The sequence below is a fragment of the Bubalus kerabau genome, chromosome 11 (genome assembly GCF_029407905.1).
Source record: "Bubalus kerabau isolate K-KA32 ecotype Philippines breed swamp buffalo chromosome 11, PCC_UOA_SB_1v2, whole genome shotgun sequence".
NCBI classification, from domain to species: Eukaryota; Metazoa; Chordata; class Mammalia; order Artiodactyla; family Bovidae; genus Bubalus; species Bubalus kerabau.
Window position 1 is genome coordinate 10,431,313 of NC_073634.1, and position 24,732 is coordinate 10,456,044.

The 24,732-nt window shown below is 46.0% G+C and overlaps 2 protein-coding genes and 1 long non-coding RNA gene across 4 annotated transcripts in view; 2 read left to right on the forward strand and 1 right to left on the reverse strand.

Moving 5' to 3' along the window:
- Positions 1 to 2,772, forward strand: part of SLC9A2 (solute carrier family 9 member A2) — a 90,202-nt gene extending 87,430 nt beyond the window's left edge. For both annotated transcript variants that reach the window (XM_055539528.1, XM_055539529.1), the window contains exon 12: positions 398 to 2,772. In XM_055539528.1, coding sequence (XP_055395503.1) covers positions 398 to 768 — 371 coding nt within the window. In that variant the 3' untranslated portion in view covers positions 769 to 2,772. The remainder of the gene's footprint in view (positions 1 to 397) is intronic.
- Positions 2,773 to 6,391: 3,619 nt separating this feature from the next.
- On the reverse strand, positions 6,392 to 19,219 carry MFSD9 (major facilitator superfamily domain containing 9). The gene is made up of 6 exons (XM_055539531.1): positions 18,975 to 19,219; positions 17,859 to 17,946; positions 16,695 to 16,738; positions 12,912 to 13,041; positions 10,975 to 11,184; positions 6,392 to 9,395 (listed from the first exon to the last, which is right to left on the reverse strand). The coding sequence occupies exons 1-6, from the start codon at positions 19,146 to 19,148 to the stop codon at positions 8,584 to 8,586; spliced, it is 1,458 nt and encodes a 485-aa protein (XP_055395506.1). The 5' UTR covers positions 19,149 to 19,219; the 3' UTR covers positions 6,392 to 8,583.
- Positions 19,220 to 19,270: 51 nt separating this feature from the next.
- LOC129622811 (uncharacterized) lies at positions 19,271 to 22,799 on the forward strand. Its single transcript, XR_008700139.1, has 3 exons — positions 19,271 to 20,051; positions 20,944 to 21,145; positions 21,865 to 22,799. It is a non-coding gene; the product is annotated as an uncharacterized LOC129622811 (long non-coding RNA).
- Positions 22,800 to 24,732: the final 1,933 nt, after the last annotated feature.

Consider the following 24,732-nt stretch of genomic DNA (forward strand, 5'->3'; position numbering starts at 1 on the left):
GCAGGCTACAGTCCATGGGGTCACAAAGAGTCGGACACGACTTAGTGCACACGCACGCTCATTCACCCCTTACTAACATCTCTTGAACCTTAGTTACTTCATCTGTAAAGCAGGTGATCGTGAGGATTCCATAGGTTAATGCATTTGAAAGTGCTCAGTACAGCGGCTGGTACATCAGAAGCTCTTTAGAACTAGTAAGTGTGCACAGTTGTGGACATAGATGTTCACAGAGCTTATGCACAGGCCAAGGACTCAGATGGAGTCAGGGCGAGTCCTCTGGCCTTCCTGCGTGACACCCAGAGCCCCACGGAGGGCCAAGCAAGTGCCAGACCAGTTGCTTGTACCGTCTTCTCCCTAAAATGCCTGCCTACGCTGTCTTTCTTTTGCTCCCTGGCAGGTGGCAACAGCAGCGACTCCGACCTGGAGGCGGGGACCACGGTGCTCAACCTGCAGCCTCGGGCCAGACGCTTCTTGCCAGAACAGTTCTCAAAGAAAGCCCCCCAGGCCTATAGAATGGAGTGGAAGAACGAGGTGGACATGGATTCCAGGCAGGATCAACCCCGCAGCTCCCCAGCTGTCCACAGTAAAGAGGGGTGCCCCCAGACCCCGGGTGTGCTCTGCCAGCCCCTCCTTTCCAAAGGCCACTTTGGCTCCGTGCGGGGTGACCGTGTCCACGAAGGCATCCGACCCAAGCCGCCCCCCAGGCTGGTCCGAAGGGCCTCGGAACCTGGAAACCGGAAGGGTCGATTTGGGAGCGAGAAGCCTTAATGGAAATGGCCAAAGCAGACCTGGGGGGACCGGCCCCGCCCAGCTGTGGCGTGTTACCTAGCAACCTGACACAGCAATGGAATCCACTTAAACCCTCTATGCATTTAAATACTGTCCTTGGGTAGAAATCATGCCAGTGGCCAGTGATCCATGGGGCAAATGGTCACCCCAGGAAGAAGAAAATCAAAGAAAACTCCCCTATGGTGTCTTTGATGACTTGCTGGCAGTTGTGTTCTTTGCAAGCCTAAAGAAAGAGAGAGGAAAAACAAAACAAAACAAAAAACACTTGTGCCTTTATTGAACTTGAAGGACAGAACTTGAAATTTTTAACACACCCTTGTTGGTGAAAGTTTTAATATATACATATATGCCTCAGATTTTATTTATGAAAACATATGTATATCTGTAATTAGTTTTTCAGTGAATGGCACTAAAAATACTCAGAACACCTTTCCACGGCATCCAGGCCAGCTTCCATAGGATAGGGGGTAGGTCATCAGCTCCGGATTGGTGGTGGGGGGGTGGGTGTTTCCTGATGATTCTGAGCTGATGGCTGTTGGTTAAGAAAGATCACAGCATGGAGCAGAGATTCCTGAGGACGCCAACAGCTAGAAGACCTGGGCGGACGAGGCCTGGCTGCCAGACTGTAGGTCCTCTGAAGTTGTGAGAGTCGGTTGGTTTTTAATGTGTTCCTCATTCTACTGTGTTTGTGGGCGATGTACAGATTCCATCTCCCCGTCGTGTTTAAATGGTACCAAGAGAAAGGTGGAAGGTGTGGGTGGACCAGCTTACGCTGTATGACAGACTCAGGGCCAGCGTGGGACGGAGCTTGGCCTCACGTGCTGGGTGAGGGGTGACAGGACAGTGCCTGCTTGCAGCTGGCTGGCAGGTTTTGTGCAATACTGGGGGGATGGTGCAGGAGATCCCCTGTCACGCCCATCTGCGACCACCTGCTTTAGGATTTTTCTGTAGAACATTCTAGAACTTTGAATCCAGGACAGAGGCTCCAAGCGGACAAGGATAAAGGTTGAGATAAATGATATTCTGACCCTTAACAAACTGGTGGGGATTCCGGTTTTGAATTTCATACAGGAAGCACTTTGGAGAATGTGGGAGTTCTATTTTTTTTTTTTTTTGCACTAGTCTAATTTGTTACCTCTCCCCTGTCAAGAAAGTAGTAGCTCAAATTCTTCATATAAAAATGAGTTCTACTCATCTGAGTACTTTTTAAAAGTACAGCAGAAAGACCAGAAATGGAACATAACCATTAAAGATTAATATTGGAATCACTCAGACTGTAGATTTTATTGGCCTGTCATTTTTCCCCGAAAAACCTTTCTATAAAAATTGACAAGACTTGGAATTTCTGGGGTTTAGATATGAAATGAAGCCACTCTCGATGGACTCACATTGGAGAGACAGTTGCTATGTCTCTCCCTTGGAGACATAGCAAAGGATACAAGTGACCACATATAATCGCTGGAAAAACAAGAATAAACTAAACAAAAATATCCGGTACTTAGAAATTCTCAGGCTTAGATCTCGTCCCTTTTTCTACCCTCACTGATGTGGAGAAGTAAATCTTCTACCCTTTTTTCTCATGTTCTAAAATCTTGAATGCTGCTGGATTGTCAAGCACTAGGTGGAGGGAAGGGTGAACACACAAGGTACACGTGTAAGAAGAGCACGATTCCTTCCCCAAACTCTCCCAGGTTGATCGGTGGAAAGCAAAGGAGACACAATTTGAAGACTACACGCTTAGGACTCTGTGCCAAAATTCTTAATTTTAAATGGAAATATATTTATATAAAAAGTATATATTTCATCTGCTGGAAATAAATTAAAGCTGAATTTTAATGTAGAATCTTTATTATAGGACTATGATTCATCAAGAGATGTGATGTATATTTTTGAGAATTTGAAGAGTAAGTTACAGTTAATGAAATCTGAAATGGAAAGTTGAAATGTAAAATAATAACCTTAAAATAAATGTCCTGATTTTTCCTGGTGTCCTAGATTAATCAATATCACAAGGAATCTAATGTTCTGGAACTGAAGGAGAAAACGTAAAAATGTTTATTAGATACTTCTTGTTAAGTACATAGACCAAATTCAGCTTTCACTAATTAAAAGATTAAAAAAAACTCGGGTATTGTGTCAATTTCTAAAAAAAATGAACACATGTCATTTTATCTATAATATCATTTTTCCTTATTTGTGGAATGGTAAAATTAATGAAAAATAAATTTGACTTTATTTAACTTTTCTCTATACTTTTTATGTAATTCTAGACATTATGGGAGCATATATGGAGTTGAAACCCTTTAAATATAACAATCTAAATTTCTGTGGTACAGAAACATCCCTACCCTTATGAATAATTCCCGTTTCAAATAGCACTTGATGCAATCAAGTTCCAATGTGACCGTGGAATTTTGCTGTGTCTTTGGTGTTTGCTGTAACAAATTTGAACTATTTACAAATGCAAAGTCAGGGCTTATTTCTTTTTTTTTTTTTTTTTAGGTTTGGGAACATTTTTAACTTGATTTATTATTATTATATAAATATATAAAATATATACTATATTGTTTATATATAAAATAATATTATTTATATATTAACTTTAAACTAATTTAATTTATATTTTGACTGCACCACACAGCATGTGAGATCTTAGTTCCCTGATTAGGGATGGAACCCATGGCCCCTGCATTGGAAGCTCCAAGTCTTAACCACAGGAGCACCTAGCTGATTTCTTTGTATATTATGCTAAGGCTGGCTGTTGGGAGCTGGGAGCAGTTATGTCAGTTAGCAGACAGTTAGAAGTGGGTCCCACCGTTTGGCACTTCTTAAAAACATGTGTTTGCTGTATATGCCCCAAACATCTGGAATGAAATTCCCTTGGGCTCTTGCTAAGCTTTGGAGTGGGGGCGTACCATTTTACCTGGGCGGGGGCGGGGCGGGGGGACATGTTTGTTTATATAAAAAGAGAGAAGCACGGTTATTACATGTTCAGTATGTTTTGCATTTGGTACATCACAAAAATCATGTTTATGTTAAAACTGGCATTTCACAAGCAAGCATGAGAACTGTAGTGTTTTATTAGTTCCTTGTGCATACTTGACTTTACTCTTCCAAGAGTGATAGAAGGGTTTCTTTGTCCAGTTGAAGTAGCTGTGATATTATCTCTTGAGGCCTGAACACTCAATATTGATTTCTTTCATCAACCTGAACAGGTCAGGCTCACGAGCCTGACTGGTATTCTGGGGTTTTCCATTTTTGTTTTCCCCACTTTTAGAGCAAAATGTGTAGCTTGCTGGTACTTTATTTTTTAAATTATTTTTTCAAGTCATCTTTAAAGCAATTTTTTTTTAAATTTTTTAATTTTTGTGGCCATAACTGGCAGCGTGAGTCCCAACCTCTGAATATCCAGAATAAATATGGATAAATGGGCTTCCCAGGTGTCTCAGTGGTAAAGAATCTGCCTGAAAACGCATGAGACACAGGAGGAGACTTTGGTTCAACCTCTGGGTTGGGAAGATCCCCTGGAGGAGGGCGTGGCAACCCATTCCAGTATTCTTGCCTGGAGAATCCCATGGACAGAGAAGTGTGGTAGGCTACAGTCCACAGGGTCACACCGAGTTGGACACGACTAAGCGACTGAACAACAATCAAAATACAAATCTTTTTTCTAACAAGATCTTTACAGTCCACTTTTATACTGTTCATTACTAATAGTTAACAATCTCTAATGTTCATAATTATCTTTTCCCCTGGAAGAACACAAAACTATCTGAGAGTATCCACTGGCACACTTACAATGGATTGAATCAAGAACATAGTAGAAATTTTGTTAGTTTTCTTTTCAGTTATCTGTAAAATGGTGAGTTTAGATACTTGAGGAAAACAGATCTAAAGTAAAAATAATGTTTTTAATTAAGTTGGGCTTCCCTGATAGCTCACCTGGTAAAGAATCCACCTTCAATGCGGAAGACCTGAGTTTGATCCCTGGGTTGGGAAGATCCCATGGAGAAGGGGATGGCCACTCACTCCAGTATTGTGGCCTGGAGAATTCCATGGACTGTGCAGTCCATGGGATTGCAAAGAGTTGGACATGACTGAGCAACTTTCACTTTCAAGTAAGTTAGTATTTTTACATCAAATTAGAAATAAATTCTACTGTGATGACCTGAAAACAATCAACTCACCATCAGTATAGAATACATTTCAGATTATGTATATACTGGATATGATACAGTTGACAAGCCAAGGGCTTGTTGTTTTTACTATCAAGATGTATTTTAGAATGTTGTTGTTTAGTCATTAAGTCGTGTCTGTTTTGCAACTCCATGGTCTGTAGCCCGCCAGGCTCTTCTGCCTATGGGATTCTCCAGGCAAGAATACTGGAGTGGGTTGCCATTTCCTCCTCCAGGGGATCTTTCTGACCCAGGGATTGAACCTGGGTCTCCCTCAGCTCCTGCACTGCAGGCAGATTCTTTACCACTGCACCACCTGGGAAGCTCAGGTTGGCTTTTACTGTGGATTCTAAATGAAAAGCTCTTCTCGTCCAGATGCCTAAAATTTCGCCAAGTGGGTTGCCTCTCACCCAGACAGATTGCTCCATATTTCACACATGTCCTCAGGAAAAGACGCCTTCTCAGTGTTCTGAATGTTCCATAAATGTTCCCTGCCAGGTAACACAGGAAGGGCACACTGTACTGGACACTTGGGAGGAGCCTCTCAAAGCTGGTAGAGCTCTGCCAGACCAGACACCTGGGTGGCACTGCAGCTCCTCCCAGGTCTCCCTGAAGCCTCTGGGACTCTTCCCTCCCTCGGTCTCCCTCCAGCCTCATGCCCCCCTCTCCCCGGGATGCTTAGCCCAGACCACTCCTTCCCCTGCTTCCAGCTGGTCCTCCTCCCTGCAGCCAGAGGGGGAATATGAAGGCCCCTGGAACACCATTCAACATGAATGCTTAGGGCTCCCAGTTGTGTTAGCACACAAGGTTACCCTGAGCCTGGCGGGTAAGCCCTTGGTGATTTAGCCCTGCGCTGCTCAGCTCTGGGTGTGCGCTGAGCACCTGGGGCTGCCCTGAGGTGCAGGGCAGGCTCTGGGCATCAGGTGACTCGAACATGGAGCCAGGGCAAAGGAGCCCCTCACTCCAGCCTCCTGCTTCCGTGCTCCAGGTATAACCCTCCACACCTCAGGATCCAGGAGGGCCACAGGTCCCTGGGTGTGGAGCCGGGTACATGTCTGCTAGCCAGGCACACTCCACTCCCTCCCTGCTCATCTCTCTGAACATGTGAACAGGTGGACATGCACACAGGCGCGCCTTCCTCTTTGGAAAAGGCCAAGTCTTTTGGACGCCCAAGCCCCATCCTGTTTCACAGAATATACCAGCTCTGCTAACACAGTGCTGGACAGGGGGCCATTTCCTTTACAAACTTCTTGGGCACATTCAATGTCTCTGAAGTGAGATTTCATCATATCATCATAACAGTTAAGTTGAACCAGATGTAAACTTCAGATATTTTTGACATATAAAAACTGTAATTTCATGTGGCTTGACCTAACGCATTATAAAAGATGACAGAAGATACTCAAAATTAAAAAAAACAAAACACAAACTTTGAGCAGATTTAATTTCCCTGAGGCCATATTATAAACAGAGTGTCCATCAGACTGGTGGTGGTTTTCAAACTTCACTGTGCAAACAAAGCAGCTGGGTGTCTTGTGCAAATGACTCCCGCAAGTGTGGGGTGGGCCAGGGTCTGCATGTCCGGAGAGCTCCCGGGACGGGAAGCGGCTGGTCCCCGGCCCACACTTCGAGTAGCAACATGTTAGACTATTTAATATAAACATCTGAAAAAATCATGGGAACAAAACACTATAATTTGTAGTAGTAGAGAACAACAAAAGTGTGTGTCTGCTCTCCATACTGAGATCAATTTTTAGGATTCTCAGTATTTCTGTCTCTAGTTCGTTATAAAACCTCATTAAGTGCACAGGCTTTAACTTCAAAAGTAAAGTGCTACAGTTTAAAAAAATAAACACATGGCTAGATTTAAGAGCTTCTCAGAAAATGAGAGCAAAGAAAAGACAATCTTTGGAGAAATTCTTTTGAAATTCTCCTTCATCACATAAACCCTTGATTATATATTGTTCCTTTGAGTCTAATCTCTGTGACAACTTGGTACACTTACTCAGAGCGGGGCCATTTTATATCATATTTTGGTTTCCTCAAAAGCACTTGTACGAAAGTTCGCACTTAATAAGAAGCTGACGTTTTTCTTGTAGCTAAACAGGAACAAGGACAATCTTCAAACCTGCAGTTAATTCTTCATCATAAATATCTGAATTTACTCAATATACAATGTCTGCAGCTGCAGAACAATTTTTTTCTGCTCTTCAAGTATTAAAGTTGTAACAAATTAGTGTATTAAAGCATCATTTATAATTACACACATCAGGTGGAAGACTGGAATCCAACCCTAGAAGACTGATTAAAAGGACTGAAAGGAATGTGAGCTCTGGAGGTCTGTGTGGAGAGAGGAGGCCCCTAAACCGTTTGTACCAGTAACTGACGTCACCTTGGAGAGTCAGTGAGTGCTTGCAGCATCCCGGGCATCTGTGCTCAGCCTGCTCGAGGCCCCTGGAGGTGCCCAGAACGTTTCCCTGTAGGTCAACACAGCGCTTCTGTTCTCAGGGGTGATGTCAACATGAAAGTGAGGAAATGATTTTCAACAAAGACACTGTAGCACCCATGACAGGGCCTGAGGCCAGTCTCTCTCTTATCCTGAAGAAGACGTTCATCTGAAAAGCATTTAAGTGGTTTGGTTTCTCCACCAGGTTCTTTCCCCTTTCAGGAGCAGATAGATCATCACGCCCGGTCTCCAGGAGATGTAGCTGCAGGAGCAGATAGATCATCACGCCCGGTCTCCGGGAGATGTAGCTGTAGGCAGGTTCGGGCCTCTGCAGGGCAGGGGCCTCGGGGACCCTGGGCACAGGGGACGGGCCCCTAGGACTGGGTTCCCCTGGTATACAGTGTGACTGCCGAGAGCCGGGGGACGTGGAACCCATTGTATGTGATCACATGATTTTAACAGACAATCCAAACGCGTTAACTATTAATAACCACCGAGTCTCTTTTACTTTAATCCAAACCAGCAGGTCTCGGAATAAGCCTTTCTCTACCTTCAGGAGAAACTGGAAAGAGGATTCACTAAACACACCAGATTCCAGGGCCTCGCCTGGGTCCACGGGCTCAGATGGGCATCTCTGGTTTTGAGCCAGCTCCCCAGATGGAACGCTGTGAGGCCCTGAAGAAGGGACGACTGGTTTCAGTAGAGCAGCTTCTTCGATCTCTGGCATTTTGGTGGCAGAAAAGCCTCCTTGGAGCTTATGGAACTTCACCTGACATCCACATCCAGCTGACCAGCATTTCATTTATGTTTCCTTATTTTTGTTCAGCAGGGAAATCCCTGTGGTCTCTCCCCTCCTGGCACGTGTCCTGCTCTGTGAGCCCACCACCATTTCCCCTTGAAAACCCCGGGCTCACTGGCCAGATGAAGAGCAGACTCTTAGGGGAACGCTGATTACCTTCCCCTCCAGCCAAGCTCAGCTCCCGTCTTCATGTGTCTATGTACTGCTTTGATTCTACCTGTCCTGCAGGCCTGACGGGACACCCACGACCAGAGCTTCTTTTTGGAGAGAAGTCATTTCTATTCACCATCGATCCTTTCCATAGCACCCATCTTGGGGCCTCTGCCCACATCCACACACCTCTGGTATTGTTTCTTCCTGCTGTCTAAATCCACCTACTCGCTTTTTAATTGATCACCCCCTTGGCCACCGGAGTGAGGTCTGTTTCGTGACATGATGACAACAGCCACGAAGCCTAAGGCCGCCCCCAGGCCGGGAGGGCCGCAGGGACTCACCTCCTGGGCCACCCCCGAGAGGATGGGGGCGAGGACCCGGCCCACGGCCGTCACCGACTGCCCCATGCCCAGGAGGCTGCCGCCGGCCCGCACCCCACCCACGGTCAGCTGGAGGTCGGTGATGCAGGTCCTGCCGATGGCGGTGGAGAAGGACAGGAGCACGGAGCAGGCGACCGCGACGTCCAGGCTGCGGGCCGAGGCGAAAAGCAGCAGCAGCATTGACGTGAGCATGCTGGAGTGCAGCAGGAGCCGGTAAGACTGGTGGCCGTACAGCCGCAGGAGGGGCCCCAGGGCGAAGCCGGCCAGGACGCCCAGGGCGCTGCCGCAGCTGGTGACATAGCCGGCCACCCTGGGCCCCATGCCGAAGCGCTCCTCCAGGGCCAGGACGAAGTTACTGTAGTACAGCATGACAGCCACGGCCATCAGCAGGCGCACCACGAACACGACCCACAGGGCGGAGAGCACCAGGCTCCTCAGGCCCCACAGGGTGGCCAGCACCTCCGCCCAGAGCAGTCTGGCTGGCCCCTTGTTCACTGGGGTCCCCTGGGGGCTGGCTGGGGTCCCATGGGCACTGGCTGCCCTCTGCACGGCAGAGTCTGTCTTTTCCCAAAGCGCCTGGTTCCTGCCCCGTGGCAAGTCATCCTCTGGACCGCTGAGTTTTACTTTACTCCATGGAAACAGCCAAACGAGACCTGTCAACACAGCACAAAATCTGTTAGAGCCTCAGAGAATCCATGCAGGGCCTCCTCGGGAGGAGCCACTACTCTGTTTTCCTGTATCAGTCCACTTACTAGGTGGATTTTTGAAACCTATTTTTAACCATTCCCACAGCTACTTAGGCTCCATTTTGATATCAGAATTCTGCTATTCACCTTAAGAAAGAAAATCAACTGTGAATATTCACTGGAAGGACTGATGCTGAAACTGAAGTTCCAATACTTTGGCCACCTGATGTGAAGAACTGACTCACTGGAAAAGACCCTGATGCTGGAAAAGACAGAAGGCAGGAGGAGAAGGGGACACAGGATGAGATGGTTGGAAGGCATCACCGACTCAATGGATTTGAGTTTGAGTAAGCTCTGGGAGTCGGTGATGGACAGGGAAGACTGGAGTGCCGCAGTCCACGGGGTCACAACGAGTTGGACACGACTGAGCAAATGACCCTTTCTTTCACACTCAAACCTGCCCTTCTTGGACATCTTTCTGAATTCATCCCCGTGGTTTTCAGCCCTTCATCACTTCAGCACCATGTGGACCGGTGCTGCTCAGACCTGCCTGGGGCTGTTCTCACCAACAACACTGATGCCCGTGGTTCCTCGAAACACAGTGTAAGTGGGCTGGGGGCTGAGGGACAACTGACTCATGCAGAAAACAGCCCCAGAGAACGTGGGCCTGTGAGGGCTTTTCATCTGTCCTCATCCTTGACAAAGGGGCCTTGGACGTTTCACAGAATCTTGATACAAGTGCAAAAGGACTCTTGTTGATGAACCAAGAGGAAGAGTATAATTTAAATGATGAGAAACGATCACAATCACAGCAACGAATCCTGACTGAATGCCCCTATCCTTGTGGATTTTATTTTCTAACTGTGTACGTACTGGGGGAACAGAACATAAGAAAATAAATTGCTGATTTCAGAAGTGCTACCAAAAAATTGAGTTATTTTAGACAAGGATCAGGGAGGGCCAGTCTAAGGAAGCAAACATCTGAAAATTGAATGATCAGCCAAGAAACAGTCAGTATAGATATGTGAAAAGAATACTGTAGGTGGAGGAAAGACTGGATTAGAGTCCTCCTGCGAGAAGAAGCCGACATTCGCGGGGGAGGCAGAGGGTGGCCGGCCCACACCAAGCGGGCGTGAGACAGACAGACCCACAGCCACACACATGACAGGAGCCACTGTGCGGCCCCCAGCAGGGCCGATGTGACCTGACTGTCCTCTGTGAGTAATGAGTCTGACTATCCTAAGAAAGGGCTTCCCTTATGGCTTACTAGGTAAAGAATCCTGCAATGCAGGAGACACAGGAGATGCAGGTTTGATTCCTGGGTCAGGAAGAGCCCCTGGAGAAGGAACGGCAACCTACTCAATATTCTTGCCTGGGAAATTCCACGGACAGAGGAGCCTGGTCCATGGAGTTGCAAAGAGTTAGATACAACTGAGCACGAACACAATACATTCTAAGGAAGTCACTGTAATGAGAGAAAGTGGGTAAGACTGGTTGGGATAATCACATCAAGCAAACCACTTCCTCATGATTGATGTCAACTTACCAGCATTGAGAACAAAGACAGAAGAGCAGACGAAGGCTGTGAGATAAAACCCACCATCCAGCTCAGCCAGATACCCGCCAACCACTGGGCCCAAGATGAAGCCCATGCTGGACGCCGTGTTGAACTGTCCCAGCACCACTGGCCGTTCCTCCTCTGTGACCAGATCAGCGAGTAGGGCCCTTGAGATGGAGAGTGTGTGCTTAAAGATACCTGCAAGGCGACAAGAAACACGTCTGTGCATTTTCCAACCAAAAGCATCTCACTTGGGATCCTGAGTTTCATCTCATCCCTGATGCAGTTCTGCTCTCAGTTTTTCGTGACCCTCTAAGGTATCGGTCTCCACCCTCCATGATCTAATGCCTAATGGTCTAAGGTGCAGTTGATGTAATAACAATAGAAATAAAGTGCATTAGAAATGTGATGTGTTTAAATCACCCCGAAATCATCTTGTACCCCTAATGGAAAAGCTATCTTCCTGTCCCTGATGTCAGAAAGGCTGGGGACCTCTGTTGTAAGGCCTGTAGGTCCCATCCCACTGTGGCTGGACTCCTGGCCTGGCCCCAGACCCGAGTGGGCCACCTGCATCTGAACCAAGCCCCTGGAGCCCTCAGCTTGTCCACCTCCCACTAGGACATTCCAGGGTCTCCAGCCATGTCTGCGGTCCAAGTGCAGTTCATGGTGGTTTCTATGCAGAGACTGACCACTCTTTATTTGCTCCGTAAATGAACACTTCCCACATGCCTTCTGAAAGCCTAGCACTCACCGTGACCCTGAGGATAACGGAAAGAACAGAGGGCAAGAAACCAAAATAAAACACACTCATCCTTGTCCTCACAGAGGCTACATATCATTTTACACACACACACACAGACACGGGAGGGTGTTAAGTGCTATAAAGAGAAACAGAGCAGGGGTATGAAAGACTGAGAGCGACTAAAAGTATAAAAACACTACGATATGGTCATCTAACCAATGCCAACTTTCTACCACAAGCAGCTTGGGAGTTTGTTGCCAAACTGAAAGCTGTGACCTGCCTTATTGAGAGATGACAATGTATGTAACAACTTTACATCCCTCAAGCTTGTGTTGATGTAACAGATGTGTGTGTGTCTCCATCTGCTGAACGCCCACACACACTCACAGGTGGGTGGATGCTAAAGCCACAGGCTATCCACTGTCCTGACCAACATATGGGGTCCTGACTGCTGCTACTGTCTCAATTTGAGGTCAGGAAGCCCAATTTCAAAACTATAAGCCCGTCGAGGGAGAGAACTGCAACTGTGCTGCTGGCTGAAGACATGTAGGGAATTCCTACTGACCGGATGCAGAGAGAGGTGGACCGCAGCAGTCAGCTCCTATGACTGAGGCATGTGTGTTCATGCTGAGGGGCAAGGAGGGCTCCAAGCTCTGTGAGTGCAAGGTCTGTAATCCCAGAGCAGTCAGAAGAGCCTGGCAGTGCCGAGTGCTTGATTGACAGCAGCTGCCGGTGTTACAGTCCTAACTGCTATCATCATGATAGGCTCTGCACATAAAGCCTAACCAGGGACTTCCCTGATGGTCCAGCGGTTAAGAATCCGCCTTGCAGTACAGGAGAGATGGGTTCGATCACTGGTCTGGGAAGAGCCCACATGCTGTAGGGCAATTAAGTCCTAGAGCCACAACTACTGAAGCCCACGCACTCTTGAGTCCATGCTCTGCCACAAGAGAAGCCACTGAGATCAGAAACCTGCACACCCCAGCCAGAGCAGAGCCCCTACTCTCTGCAACTAGAGAGAGCCCATGCAGAGAAAAAAGACGCCGTGCAGCTAAAAATAAATAAATATTAAAAAATAAAGTCTGATCAAAGAGGCACTGCTAGGCAGGAACAGGCTCTCTCAATGCAGATGCATAAACTGACTGTTTCTGGACGGACACCCAGCCACAGGGCGAGAACTCACCCGCAGGGACTCTAGCCAGGGTGAACAGGAACACGTTGGTAGATGCTCCGAGCAGAAGGTAACCCAGGGCGCTGCACAGGATGCACACCAGTAAGGAAGACCGTCTTCCAATGACATCGCTCCAGCAGCCCTGAGGAACGGGGGACAGGGGAAAGCCTCTGACTCCTCGTAAAACAACCTGGCCACCCCGGAAACGCCCCAACATGTGACCCCGTGGAAATCACGGGGGAACTGGGTTTAAGATCCATAGATCAATTCTGTTATGCCCCTTGCCACGTAAGTTATGTTCTCCGGCCTTTCCCATGTGGAATGGGAAAATACAACACAGTTTTGTTTTTTCAACAGCCTAAGATACCAAAGGAAGCATCTATGATGACCTAATGACAAAGAATGGCTGTGGAGATGGTGAAGGATAATTTCTAAAGCCTCGTTTTGTCTTCATTCTCAATACTTTATGCAACTTAACTTCTTAGCAACTATATTCATGGTTTAGAAATTTAGAAAACACTGAAAAACAAAATGAATATAAAACCTCGTAATCCTGAATCTACATTTTTTTTAACAGTCCCTTGAGACCTGATCATTTCTTCCCTTTATACTTTTTAAAAAACATTTATACATATACTTTTGGCTGTGCCGGGTCTTCGTTCCTGCACGGGCTTTTCTCCAGGTGCAGAGAGCAGGGGCTGCTCTCCAGTTGTGGTGTATGGGTTTGATACTGTGGTATCCTCTCTTGTTGCAGAGCACGGGCCCGAGGGTATGGGCTTCAGTAGCTGCAGTACAAGGCCCACGATCTGTGGCTCACAGGTCCAGAGTACAGGCTCCACAGTTGCAGTGCACCGGCTTAGCTGCTCTGCGGCATGTGGGATCTTCCCAGAACAGGGCTTGAACCTGTGTCTCCGGCATTGGCTGGTGGATTCTTCACCAATGAGCCACCAGAGAAGCCCCCTATGTTTTTAACAAAATGACCATCCTATGCATTCCATTTTGGAACATGCTTTTCCACTTAACAGTACATCTTGAACATCATTTCATGTTGTGAAAAAGTTGCTTTTATTGTTCCTCACTTTTCATTTCAATGGATTTTTAGAAATTCTCTCCTCTTTCAACGTGGGAGAGGTCACTGGCCTCCCGTGTTCATAAAGCATGATGTAATCCGGCAGTTAACACCGTGGGCGAGGCTGTCCGGGTTCAGCTCCCAACTCTCGTCATTCCACATACGGCCCAAGCATCAGTCAACGTAATTACACACACAGGCGTATCTCTGAGGTCGGTTTCTCTACCATAAAGTTGGAGTAATCATATCTGCCTCAGCCACTCCTCTTCCCCATTGACACCTGCTACATGCTCTAAGTTAAAATGAATCATTAAAAACCCACAACTCCCAGACTGGTGGTTGAGACTCGTTATTATGAAGATTAAATGTAATAACATGCTGAGGGTAGAGCCTGACGTATCACAGATAATAAATGCTGGTCATTTTTATTAAAATACACATATGAAAAAAACATTAAACCTCACATGATTTAGCAAACCTTTTCTTCAAAAATATTTATTTTTAAAATTAAAATGTTTTTATAAAACTTTTAATTAAAATATGTACTTACAAAAGTAGTGGTTAAAGAGGACACTTTAAGTAGGTATTCCTGTAACTGAAGGATGTCTAAGGAAGCTAAGCTAAGTCACTTCAGTCATGTCCGACTCTGTGCGACCCCATAGACGGCAGCCCACCAGGCTTTGCCGTCCCTGGGATTCTCCAGGCAGAACACTGGAGTGGGTTGCCATTTCCTTCTCCAATGTATGAAAGTGAAAAGTGAAAGTGAAGTCGCTCAGTCGTGTCCAACTCTTAGCGACCCCATGGACTGCAGCCTAACAGGCTCCTCCGTCCATGGGATTTTCCAGGCAAGAGTACTGGAGTGGGGTGCCATTGCCTTCTCCCGTCTAAGGAAGGGTCTCATTAAATGACAGCTGAGATCTATGAAATGTGCTTTGTAAGCACTACTAATCATAAAGCAAAGGATCAATCTGAAAAACAGGATTGGGCTGTGCCTGGCAATAAAAACTCATAAAGTGCTGCTGCGTTCCAGGTTCTCTGAAAAAGGCTGCTGATAAACACATGTGAATAAATCAAGCCTGGTCTGTATTCTCAAGGAGGTCAGAGTCCAGTAGGAGAAAGGCATTTAACTGGTCTAGTATATACATGCATGTGAATGCTCAGTTGTGTACGACTCTTTGCCACCCCATGGACTGTAGCCCGCCAGGCTCCTCTGTCCATGGGATTCTCCAGGCAAGAATACTGGAGTGGGTTGCCATGTCCTCCTCCAAAGGATCTTCCTGACCTAGGGATCAAAACTGCGTATCCTACATTGGCAGGCGGATTCTTTACCACTGAACCACCTGGGAAGCCAATATACACACACATATAAAATATTTTGGTATGAAGTTCCCAAAGACAACAGAAAAGATATTTACTAAGATGTATCCCAGACTGTTCTCTCATGAGAAAGAATATGAAATATGACGTGCTGCCCTACAAGTAAATGCACTGGTTTCCTATACAGTTTGATACTTGTTATCTATTTACTTTTTTAGATCATTAAGGCAGTGGCAGATGGCATGGAGAGAAAAAGCACTGAAGAGTTTAGATGTTGAGATTAGATAACCTTGTCAAATGACTTAAACTTTTTAAGTTTTAATTTCCTCCTCAATAAAAGGTAGACTACTAACTACTTTCCTGGGTCATTTTAATGATTAAATGAGAATATGACTATTACTGCTATGCCAATTTAAAGCATGAAACACTGTAACTAAGATAAATCAGGGAGTAGCTGTTTAGTTATCTGAGATTCATAATGGAATCTCACAGGATTGTTCTTTGATGTTAAAATAGATTTCGCACATGAGCCACTTTTTGGGAAGCACAGTGCTGTACACCTGGTGCTCACTTGAGGTGAGACCAGTTATTTAGACCAAGGTCACAGCTGATCAGTCCCTGACTTCTCTGTTTGAACTGCATGAACCTCTGGAGGCCGAGGCCCCAGGACCAGTGTTATGTAGAGGGCAGACAGAATCAGTGTAGGATTCTGAATTTCAAGCCACTGCACGGTCAGAAGCGGGTGTGGTGGGGACTGCCGTGGAGGCCCAGTGGTTAAGACTCTGAGCTTCCAACACAGGGGGCACCAGTTTGATCTCTGGTCGGGAAACTAGGACCCCACACGCCCAAACAGCATGGCCAATAATAAAAGAAGAAGTGGGTGGGGTGGGCGAGATCAGCTCTGGGTCTTTCTACTTTCTGTGGTCAATGTCCAACCCATCACTGCCAGTGGCTCCTCTGTCTATACACTTAAGTTTTATAACTGATAAGCCATGTCATGCAAAAGGCACAACTTCACATAGAATCCTAGGATCTGAATGGATTTGATGACTGTCAGTTACTTGAAACAAACAAGACTGGTCATAACATCTGTTTGCATCCTCTTCTCCTAGTGAAAAAGGAGTCCTGGGAAGAACATGTTATGATTTAAGAAGCAGGCGCTCACTCTGACTCAACCAGGTCCTTTCAGATCTAGCCATCCAACCCCTTCAGGCCTATGTCTTCTCAGAGGTTGACTAAGGGAGAGAGATGACCAACACGTTTTTCTTGATCTAAGGACACTTAGGTCCTTGCCATCCACACACTTTCTTTTGGGTAAACCTCAATCCATGATTTTTCTACAGCATGATGGATGGCCCTCAGAGGCATGGGGGCTTTTGGGATGTGCTGCCAGATGGAAGAGAACTTACCACTAACGTGCTGGAAAAGAGTTGCAAAATGCCATATGACGAGCCTGCAAAAAACAAGTGACATCTGTAAAATAAGCTAGATTTGCCAAGAAGGTGGGTAAAATTAATAGAAAACATTAGAAGAAAAAGACCATTTTAAAAAGGAAATGACCCCATACTTTTTTCAGATGGAAGAGTCAGGTCATACAATGTTTAGCACAGGTCTTCAAAGTAAAATTGAGGGAAAGCAGAAAAGAGACTGAAGGCCGAAGTCACCCTTAGGGATCTTGAGACAGTGCTTCTTACCCTGCAGGAGGCATGTACACAGGAATAGAAATCTGAATCCCACAAAGTTTCGACCAAGTCTTAAAATGTTAACATTACTTCCTATGTCTCTAGCATTTCAGTTTTATAAAATGCTTGCTTTGTAAAGAACTTACAAAGTTTTATGGAGCACTTTCAGCTCCATCCTATCACAGAATACATTCCTTCTGCTCTTCAAAGACCCCTTCCCTCTGCTGGGTGGGCCAGTATAACTCAACATAAACTTTTCCAGGGAAATGCAAGCCATAGCATGGCTCAGGAGTTTCCAAATATTACGTACAAAACTCCCCCAACACATCTGCTCTTCTCATTTGTGAATGATCAAAGGCTATGAGTTTTTATCAATTTCTCACTAATTAGCAGAATCCTACCCCCACTATTCCCTGGCTAAACCAACAACTTCTGAATGAAGATTCCATGCTGCACAGAGAGAGAAGCTCTCTAAGGTGTTCTGGTGGTGGTGAAGGAAGCCTGTAAGCAATCTGTTCCTTGTGGTGTGATGTCTCTCTGGTCTCCCATTAGGTTACACGTCCCTGTAGGCAGGTGGCAATACCTAACACTTATTAACAGGCATGACGAGAACCCCTGGAGAGACTCAGTAAGTTACCTGTGACGGCACTGGTGGAGCAGGGCATGGGGGTGAACTGTACTGGGAAACCTCTCTGAATATATGTAGTTCAGGAAAAGATGAATCACATTTGCTCCAGGGTCAGACTTTGAAATATTCTGAAAATTCATCTTATACCCTTTTCATTTTACCTTTGGACATTACTTAGCTAAAAGACTGATTTGTTTCCAGGTACTCAGCTCAGGGGGCTCAAAATTCAGTGCTCTGAAAAGGTGCAGGATTAACCTACTCACCTACTATCCCAGCAACCGTTGGACTTGCTCCAAGAGACTTGACGTGAACGCTCAGTAAAGGGACGACCATGCTCACACCAAACAAATCCTAAACAACAAATTGCTGCTTAATGCAAATTGGAAACAGAGGCCTGGGTATTTTTAAAGTGGAATCCTGATTATAAACTGATTTTTTTTTAAGGACAATATCTAAATTTTTGAGCAAACAAGAACTCATAATTGCATTCTACAGTAAGATACACTCATCTGGTTAAAGGTATGGAGAAATCCATATACAGTGTGTTACAACCATTGCCATGACTCTCCAGTCTGGTGCCTGACTAAGGTTAGGGTGCTGAGCTCTCTTGAGCCAGGAGAGAAACAGGAAGACATTCTCCTCCCCCAACCTCAATGCAAGGTGTTCAACAGTCTGTAAAGTTTAATGCATGCTTCTTAGCACAGTTGTATCTGACTCTTTGCGACCCCATGAAGCATAACCCTACAACGTCCTTTGTCCATGGAATTTTTCAGGCAAAAACGCTGGAATGGGCTGCCATTTCCTTCTCCAAGGGATCTTCCCCACCCAGGGATCAAACTCTAGCCTTTCAGGAATCCAAGGCGCATCTCCTGCATAGGCAGGCGGATTGTTTACCACTAGCGCCACCTGGAAAGCTCTAAAATGTACCTAATTCTGCCCAAGCGGGGTTATCAACAGCGACTTTCCTACATGGCCTAGTAAAAAGGGCCTGTGTGCTCCTACCACACCTGTAGCCACCGCATTGCTGGGCGACGCACCTGTCACAGCATCAACCACCCGGGGTCACCCTTGTGAGTGGCTCGATCACCGAGTCACACCTGAGCCTGGTGCTGGAGAGTCTTAAATCGCGGGGCTGGGGTGAGGGTGGGGGCGAACTGGACCCCGCGTGGGCGAGAGGGGCAAGCCTCATCTGTGGCCAGGTGCAGCGTGAAGGGGGAGTGTGAGGCAAGAAGGGACCTCAGAGGTAGGGAGGTATCACCAGGCGTATCGCACGTTTCCAGTCCTCGAAGAGCCTGGCGACCACCCAGGATGTGCAAGGAAAAGCACCTTGGTCGGGTTCCAGGTCGCCGACGCAGCCAGCTAGCCCCGCAGTTACTCACCAGGAAGCCTACCAGGTAGAGGCAGAGCAGGAAGCGGCGGGCTCGAACAGCCCCGGGGCCAGGAGCCCCTTCCTGGGTCCCTGTCCCGGGCTCCTGCCGCGGTCTCCGTGTTGCTGATACCAAGCCTCGGTCCGGGGCCATGCCGCTGGTCTGGTCCCCCGGCTCCATGCGCATGCGCGCGGGGGGCTGGGCGCGGGGGGCCCGCCCTCGGCACGCCAGCCTCGCCCCCGGCGGAAGCGAGCGGCTGCGCCTGCGCAGAGCCGCGCGCCCTGCTCACCTTCTTTCAGGGGGTGGTGTTTCCGACGCAGGCGCAGTGAGGTGGGCTCCGTGTGGCCCCGCGGGTTCGCGCCCCACCCAGAGAGTGGGTGTGCGTGCTGGACGCGCCAGTTTTGTGATGGTGATGATGATGCTCTGCGCACCCTGGAGATAAAGAGCCCGCTTCCCCCTCCCATTGCCTGGCTGGAGGGGATTGCGAGGATGAGCTTTTTAGCTCAGAAGTGACGGGGTGTCCGACGAGATCGTTCTTTGGTGGGAAGAAACTCAGACTGGGCGTGTCTAGTAGTCAGTGACTGACCTGGAGAAAGACCCTTGGCCCCTCCCAGCTTCGTTATTCCCACTTGAAACACAGGAGGACCCAGTGTGGACCAGCCTCCTGGAGGGTGAGGCGTCTATATATTAATACAAACACCGCCCCAGCGCTTTTTCTGGGACCTGAGAGGGCGGCTCACTTGTAGAACATTCACTGCCGTCTGTTTTGGCAACTTGGACCCTCCTTGTTTGGAGGTTTTTTATCCCAGGAGGGCTGACCTTCCACGAGGGGTGGAGCAGAAGTTCTGCTATGTTGGGCCGTGAGACCATCACCTGGATAGTTGGGCTTCCCGACGGTTGTCAGGAAGCCCAAAGGGACCTTCTCCCGGCTGAAGTGATGGAGCCGGAGTACCGAGGGCAAGTTGGGTGATCGTTGTCCAGTGGAGTGAGGAAGGACTGTGTGGAACGTTCCAAAAACAAGGAAACGAAGATAGAACTGTGGAAGAATCAATTCCTGGACTCCTGAAGAAAAACTCATCCTTGCGTGAGGTAAAGACCCCTGATCAGCTGATGTTTAGGCTGAGGGCAAGGGAAAGAAGAAATAGGCAGAAAAAAGCAAAAAAAAAAATCTCATTTATGAAATCAGTGTCTCTTGTTACTCCTGTAATAGGTGTTTTCAGCAATAAGATGATTAAAGGACGCTTAGTTGCAGACTTCTTTTAAAGACATGAAGAGTTTATATGTTAATTCTCATGCTGTCCTCAGTTTGAATTAGGTCATTAATGTTACTACTATTTCTGAAATAAATCTCTAGAAAAGTTTCCTCTTTTAGATAAAGAACCTTAGCCTTAAAAAGAAAAAAGAAAGAAGTAGGTAGTAAAATAAAGACAAGCCACAGATCCCAGCTGTGACTTTGGGGCTACTTCCAGGGTGAGAACTGTTGAAGTTTTGCGTATTTTCTGTTGTACATGTGGGTGTTGGCACTTGCTCACTATTTTCTTCTGTCTTCTTCCAAGTATAACTTTACAAGTCCTTAAAGTTTAATTTTAGTAAGGTTAGCTTAATTTAGTCTTTAGGTAACAGGAAATTCAGTAAGACTGAATTTGAGGAGTAATGTATAGAGCCAGAATGGGTACAGTGACTGTCGCGACGCTTTCCCTTCATGGAGCTGCTTTATGAAAATTGAAATGTGAACAGAAGGATGCACTTGGAAGTCAAGTAGCCAAAGAACGGACTGTGCCGGTGATCAGTTTATTGGTATCAGCTCCAAATACATGCATCGTTGCTCTGTTGTGTGATCCTGGTGCTGGATTCTGTAGACACATCTCCTTTGCTAGCTGGCACAATGTGAAACTCTGTCTGTAGATGATGCTGAGGGACACTGTATGGGGAAGGAGCTTCTCTAACACTAAAGTGCTTTTCTCTCTTCTTGTTCCTGCAGTGTGTGGCTGACTTGTTAGACATCTAGTGGTCCCTAGCCCCTAGCAAGGTTCAGTGATATGCAGCACATTCCCTGGGCATCCCAGCTGGTTTCCAGGAGAACCTCCCAGGTGCCCCAGCTAGTAATTTCCTGGCCATTTCCACAGGCACTGCTCCGGTAGCCTCCCAGTGATTTTCATCAGTTTCCCAGCTGAATGCAGTAGGTAAGCACAAGATATAAGAGACATCTGTATTTGGTAGAAAGATATAAAACTGTATTCATAAACCACATGGTCATCTATGTAGAAAATACTAAGGAAGCTACAAAAAATTTTACTAGAACTCATAAAGTAAGGTTAATGAGGTTGCAGAATACAAGATCAATATACAGATTATAATTTTGTTCCCATATGCCACAAAGGAGAATGAAATGGCAAGCCACTCCAGTATTCTTGTCTGGGAATTGCCAGGGACAGAGGTGCCTGGTGGGTGCAGAGTCGGACATGACTTAGAGACTAAACAATAGCAACAAATGCTACAAAAAGGAATTAGAAACTGGAGTTTAAAAATCCTTTTGAAAACATGACATGTGAAATGGGGATACATTTGACCAACAAATGTGCAAAGAGACATTCCTCGTTCTTTGGACCAATTGATGCCTGTCCTTCTTAGGGGTATGCCAAGAAACCTGTAACCGTTTCTATTTATGCCATAGCTTTGAAAGATGTTCATATCCCCACTGGTTAAAGATAAAGCTTACTTACAGATTATAAAATGATAGGTACTCTAAGCCCAGTGTTCTCACTTGAAATGAAAATCCACTAGATGTGCAGCTGGACATCACTCTCATGGGATGTGGAGGCAAGAGAAGCAGACACAAACATGCTAATGTTTATGCTGCTCACTGTATTATGAGTAATAAAGTCTTTTGTTTCTGATGCAGGCGTCTCGTGTCTTCTGCTGGCACCTATGAAACTGTAGTAAGCTAACTTAATTTTTAAATGGGATAAGATTAAAGAACAAAAACCTGTACACTGAAACTGCAAAACATTGCTGAGAGATATGAAAAAGTACATAACTAAATGGAGAGATGTATACCATGATCATGAACTGGAAGACTGAATATTATTAAGATTAGCATTCTCATTTATAGTATGCTGCATTGGGATACAACTGTTTGTTATTTGAATATCTACAGATGAAAAGAATATACCAAGATTTGGTGGCATATGGAACAATAATGGGAATGTGTGATGCCACAACCAATTTGGAAAAGAGATTGAAAATATCTTAAAAAGTTAAATATACACCTACCAGATGACCCAGCATATGAGATATTTACCGAAGAGATAAAGGAGCATATAGCCAAACAAGATTTTGTACACAACTATTGATACAAGCTTTATTTGCAATAGCCCTAGACTGAACACAACCCAAATATCTGTCAAGTGAATTAGTGAACAAGTTGTGGTATTAATACTTAGCAATAAAAATGAACTATGAATTCATGCTACATATGGAAGAATCTCAAAATAGTTATGCTGACTGAGGAAGCCAAATGAAGAGGATATGCTATATAATTCCATTCATATAAAGATTTTAGAGAACTCTGGTTTCAGTTCCATTGTGTAAAGAGCTTGGCAGTTGCAGCTCCCACACTTAAAATGAAAAAAAAAAAAAGATGACAGAGTGAAAACCAGTAACTTTTTAAGTCCAGAGTAGTGTGTGCTCAGTCATGTCTGACTCTGCGACCCCATGGACTGTGGCCCTCCAGGCTCCTCTGTCCATGGGATTCTCCAGGCAGGAATACTGGGGTGGGTTGCCATGCCCTCCTCCAGGGATCAAATCTGGGTCTCCTGCATTGCAGGCCGAGCTTTTACTGTCTGAGCCATCAGGCACCTGGGAAAAGGATAATTAGATCACTCAAGCACCTTGCCTGTCTTTTGGTCTCACGTAGTGGGAAGCAGGGAGAAAGCTAAGAAATGCTTCTGGAAGTCACCATCCAAGGACTCAAGCTCACTGAAACACAGAGATTTAATCATAAGGTTATAAAAGTCCCCCCACCTTAGGAAACTATAAACAGGGCTTTGCTATAGTAACAGTAAACTACAGCTGAGAAAGATGTAAGACAGAGACCCTATTTTAGAACAAGTTTCTAGGGAAGTTCAAAGGCAACAGGGAAGGGGGAAAAAAAGGGAACAAGAGGAAACTGAAGTCTCTGGCACCTACAGTTATGAAAATATTAAACACCTAGCTCCAATGCATGTTCACATAAAGCCTTATGCTAAAAGCCCAAGCACCTGAGTTTTTAGTACCTAATACATACGTTCAACTTTCAGGAAAACAATTACAATTTCATTAGAAGAAAAATAGTTTTAAGAGACAAAGCAGGCATCAGAACCAGACTCAGGTATGACAAAAATCTTGTAATTATCAAACAGGGAATTCAAAATAACTATGATTACTGTTAAGAACTCTCATGGAAAGTAGATAAGATATGAGGACAGGTGGGTAATATAAGCAGATACAAAATATCTGAGAATGAGTCAGAAGGAAATGATAGAAAGCAAGACCATTGTGATGGAAGTTAAGATTGCTTTTGATGGGCTCATCAGTGGACTGGACTCAGACAAGGAAAAAATCATGGAGATTGAGATAAGTCAATAGAAGATTCCCATACTGCAAAGCAAAGACAAAAAAAAAGAAAAAATTAATCAGAATGTTGAAGAACTGTCAGTCAATTTCAAAACATATATACAAAATTGGAATACTAAGGCAGGAGGCAGATGGACGCCCCCACCAACCCAGGGTAAAACAACTTGAGATTCATTCTCTATTGACCGAAACTCCAAGACAGGAATAGCAGGGCAATTAAGGGAGGAGGCTGAACCCTGCACAGATGGCATATTTCTTGTTCCCAAAGTCAGGAGACCTTCCCAGCCATACACACACAGAAAAGGCTTCTTGGAGGCCAAAGGGGAGTCATGTCAAGTGATGTTTTACCCATAGGCCTTTTCAGTAGGATCCATCTTGGCTGAGAGATGTGTGTGCACACATGGAAGGATTCTGCTGCTGCTGCTGCTGCTGCTGCTGTGTCACTTCAGTCGTGTCCGACTCTGTGCAACCCCATAGACAGCAGCCCACCAGGCTCCCCCGTCCCTGGGATTCTCCAGGCAAGAACACTGGAGTGGGTTGCCATTTCCTTCTCTAGTGCATGAAAGTGAAAAGTGAAAGTGAAGCCGCTCAGTTGTGCCCTACTCTTAGCACCCCATGGACTGCAGCCTACCAGGCTCCTCCACCCATGGGATATTCCAGGCAAGAGTACTGGAGCGGGGTGCCATTGCCTTCTCCATGGAAGGATTCTAAGATATATCAAATATGGACTGTGATGGTGGTTTAGTCACTCAGTCTTGTCCGACTCTTGGTGACGCCATGGACTGTAACCTGCCACGCTTCTCTGTCCATGGGATTTTCTAGGGAAGAACACTGGAGTGGGTTGCCATTTCCTTCTCCAGGGGATCTTCCACACCCAGGGATCAAACCTGGGTCTCCTACATTGTAGACAGATTCTTTCCAACTGAGCTACCGGGGAAGCACAATATGAACTGTGAACCAGGCAAATCAGAATGATTGGCCAAAGGAAACTGGAAGAAATGCCCCATAAAATTAATTCAAACTACCATGAGGGCACAGCTCAGGAACTCTCCCTCTGAGTGTGCCCGTGTGTCTGTCCACATGAACTGTTCTCCTTTTCCTCCTAATCAATACTTTACTCACTTCACTACTTTCCGTCTTTATGGAGATTCTTTTC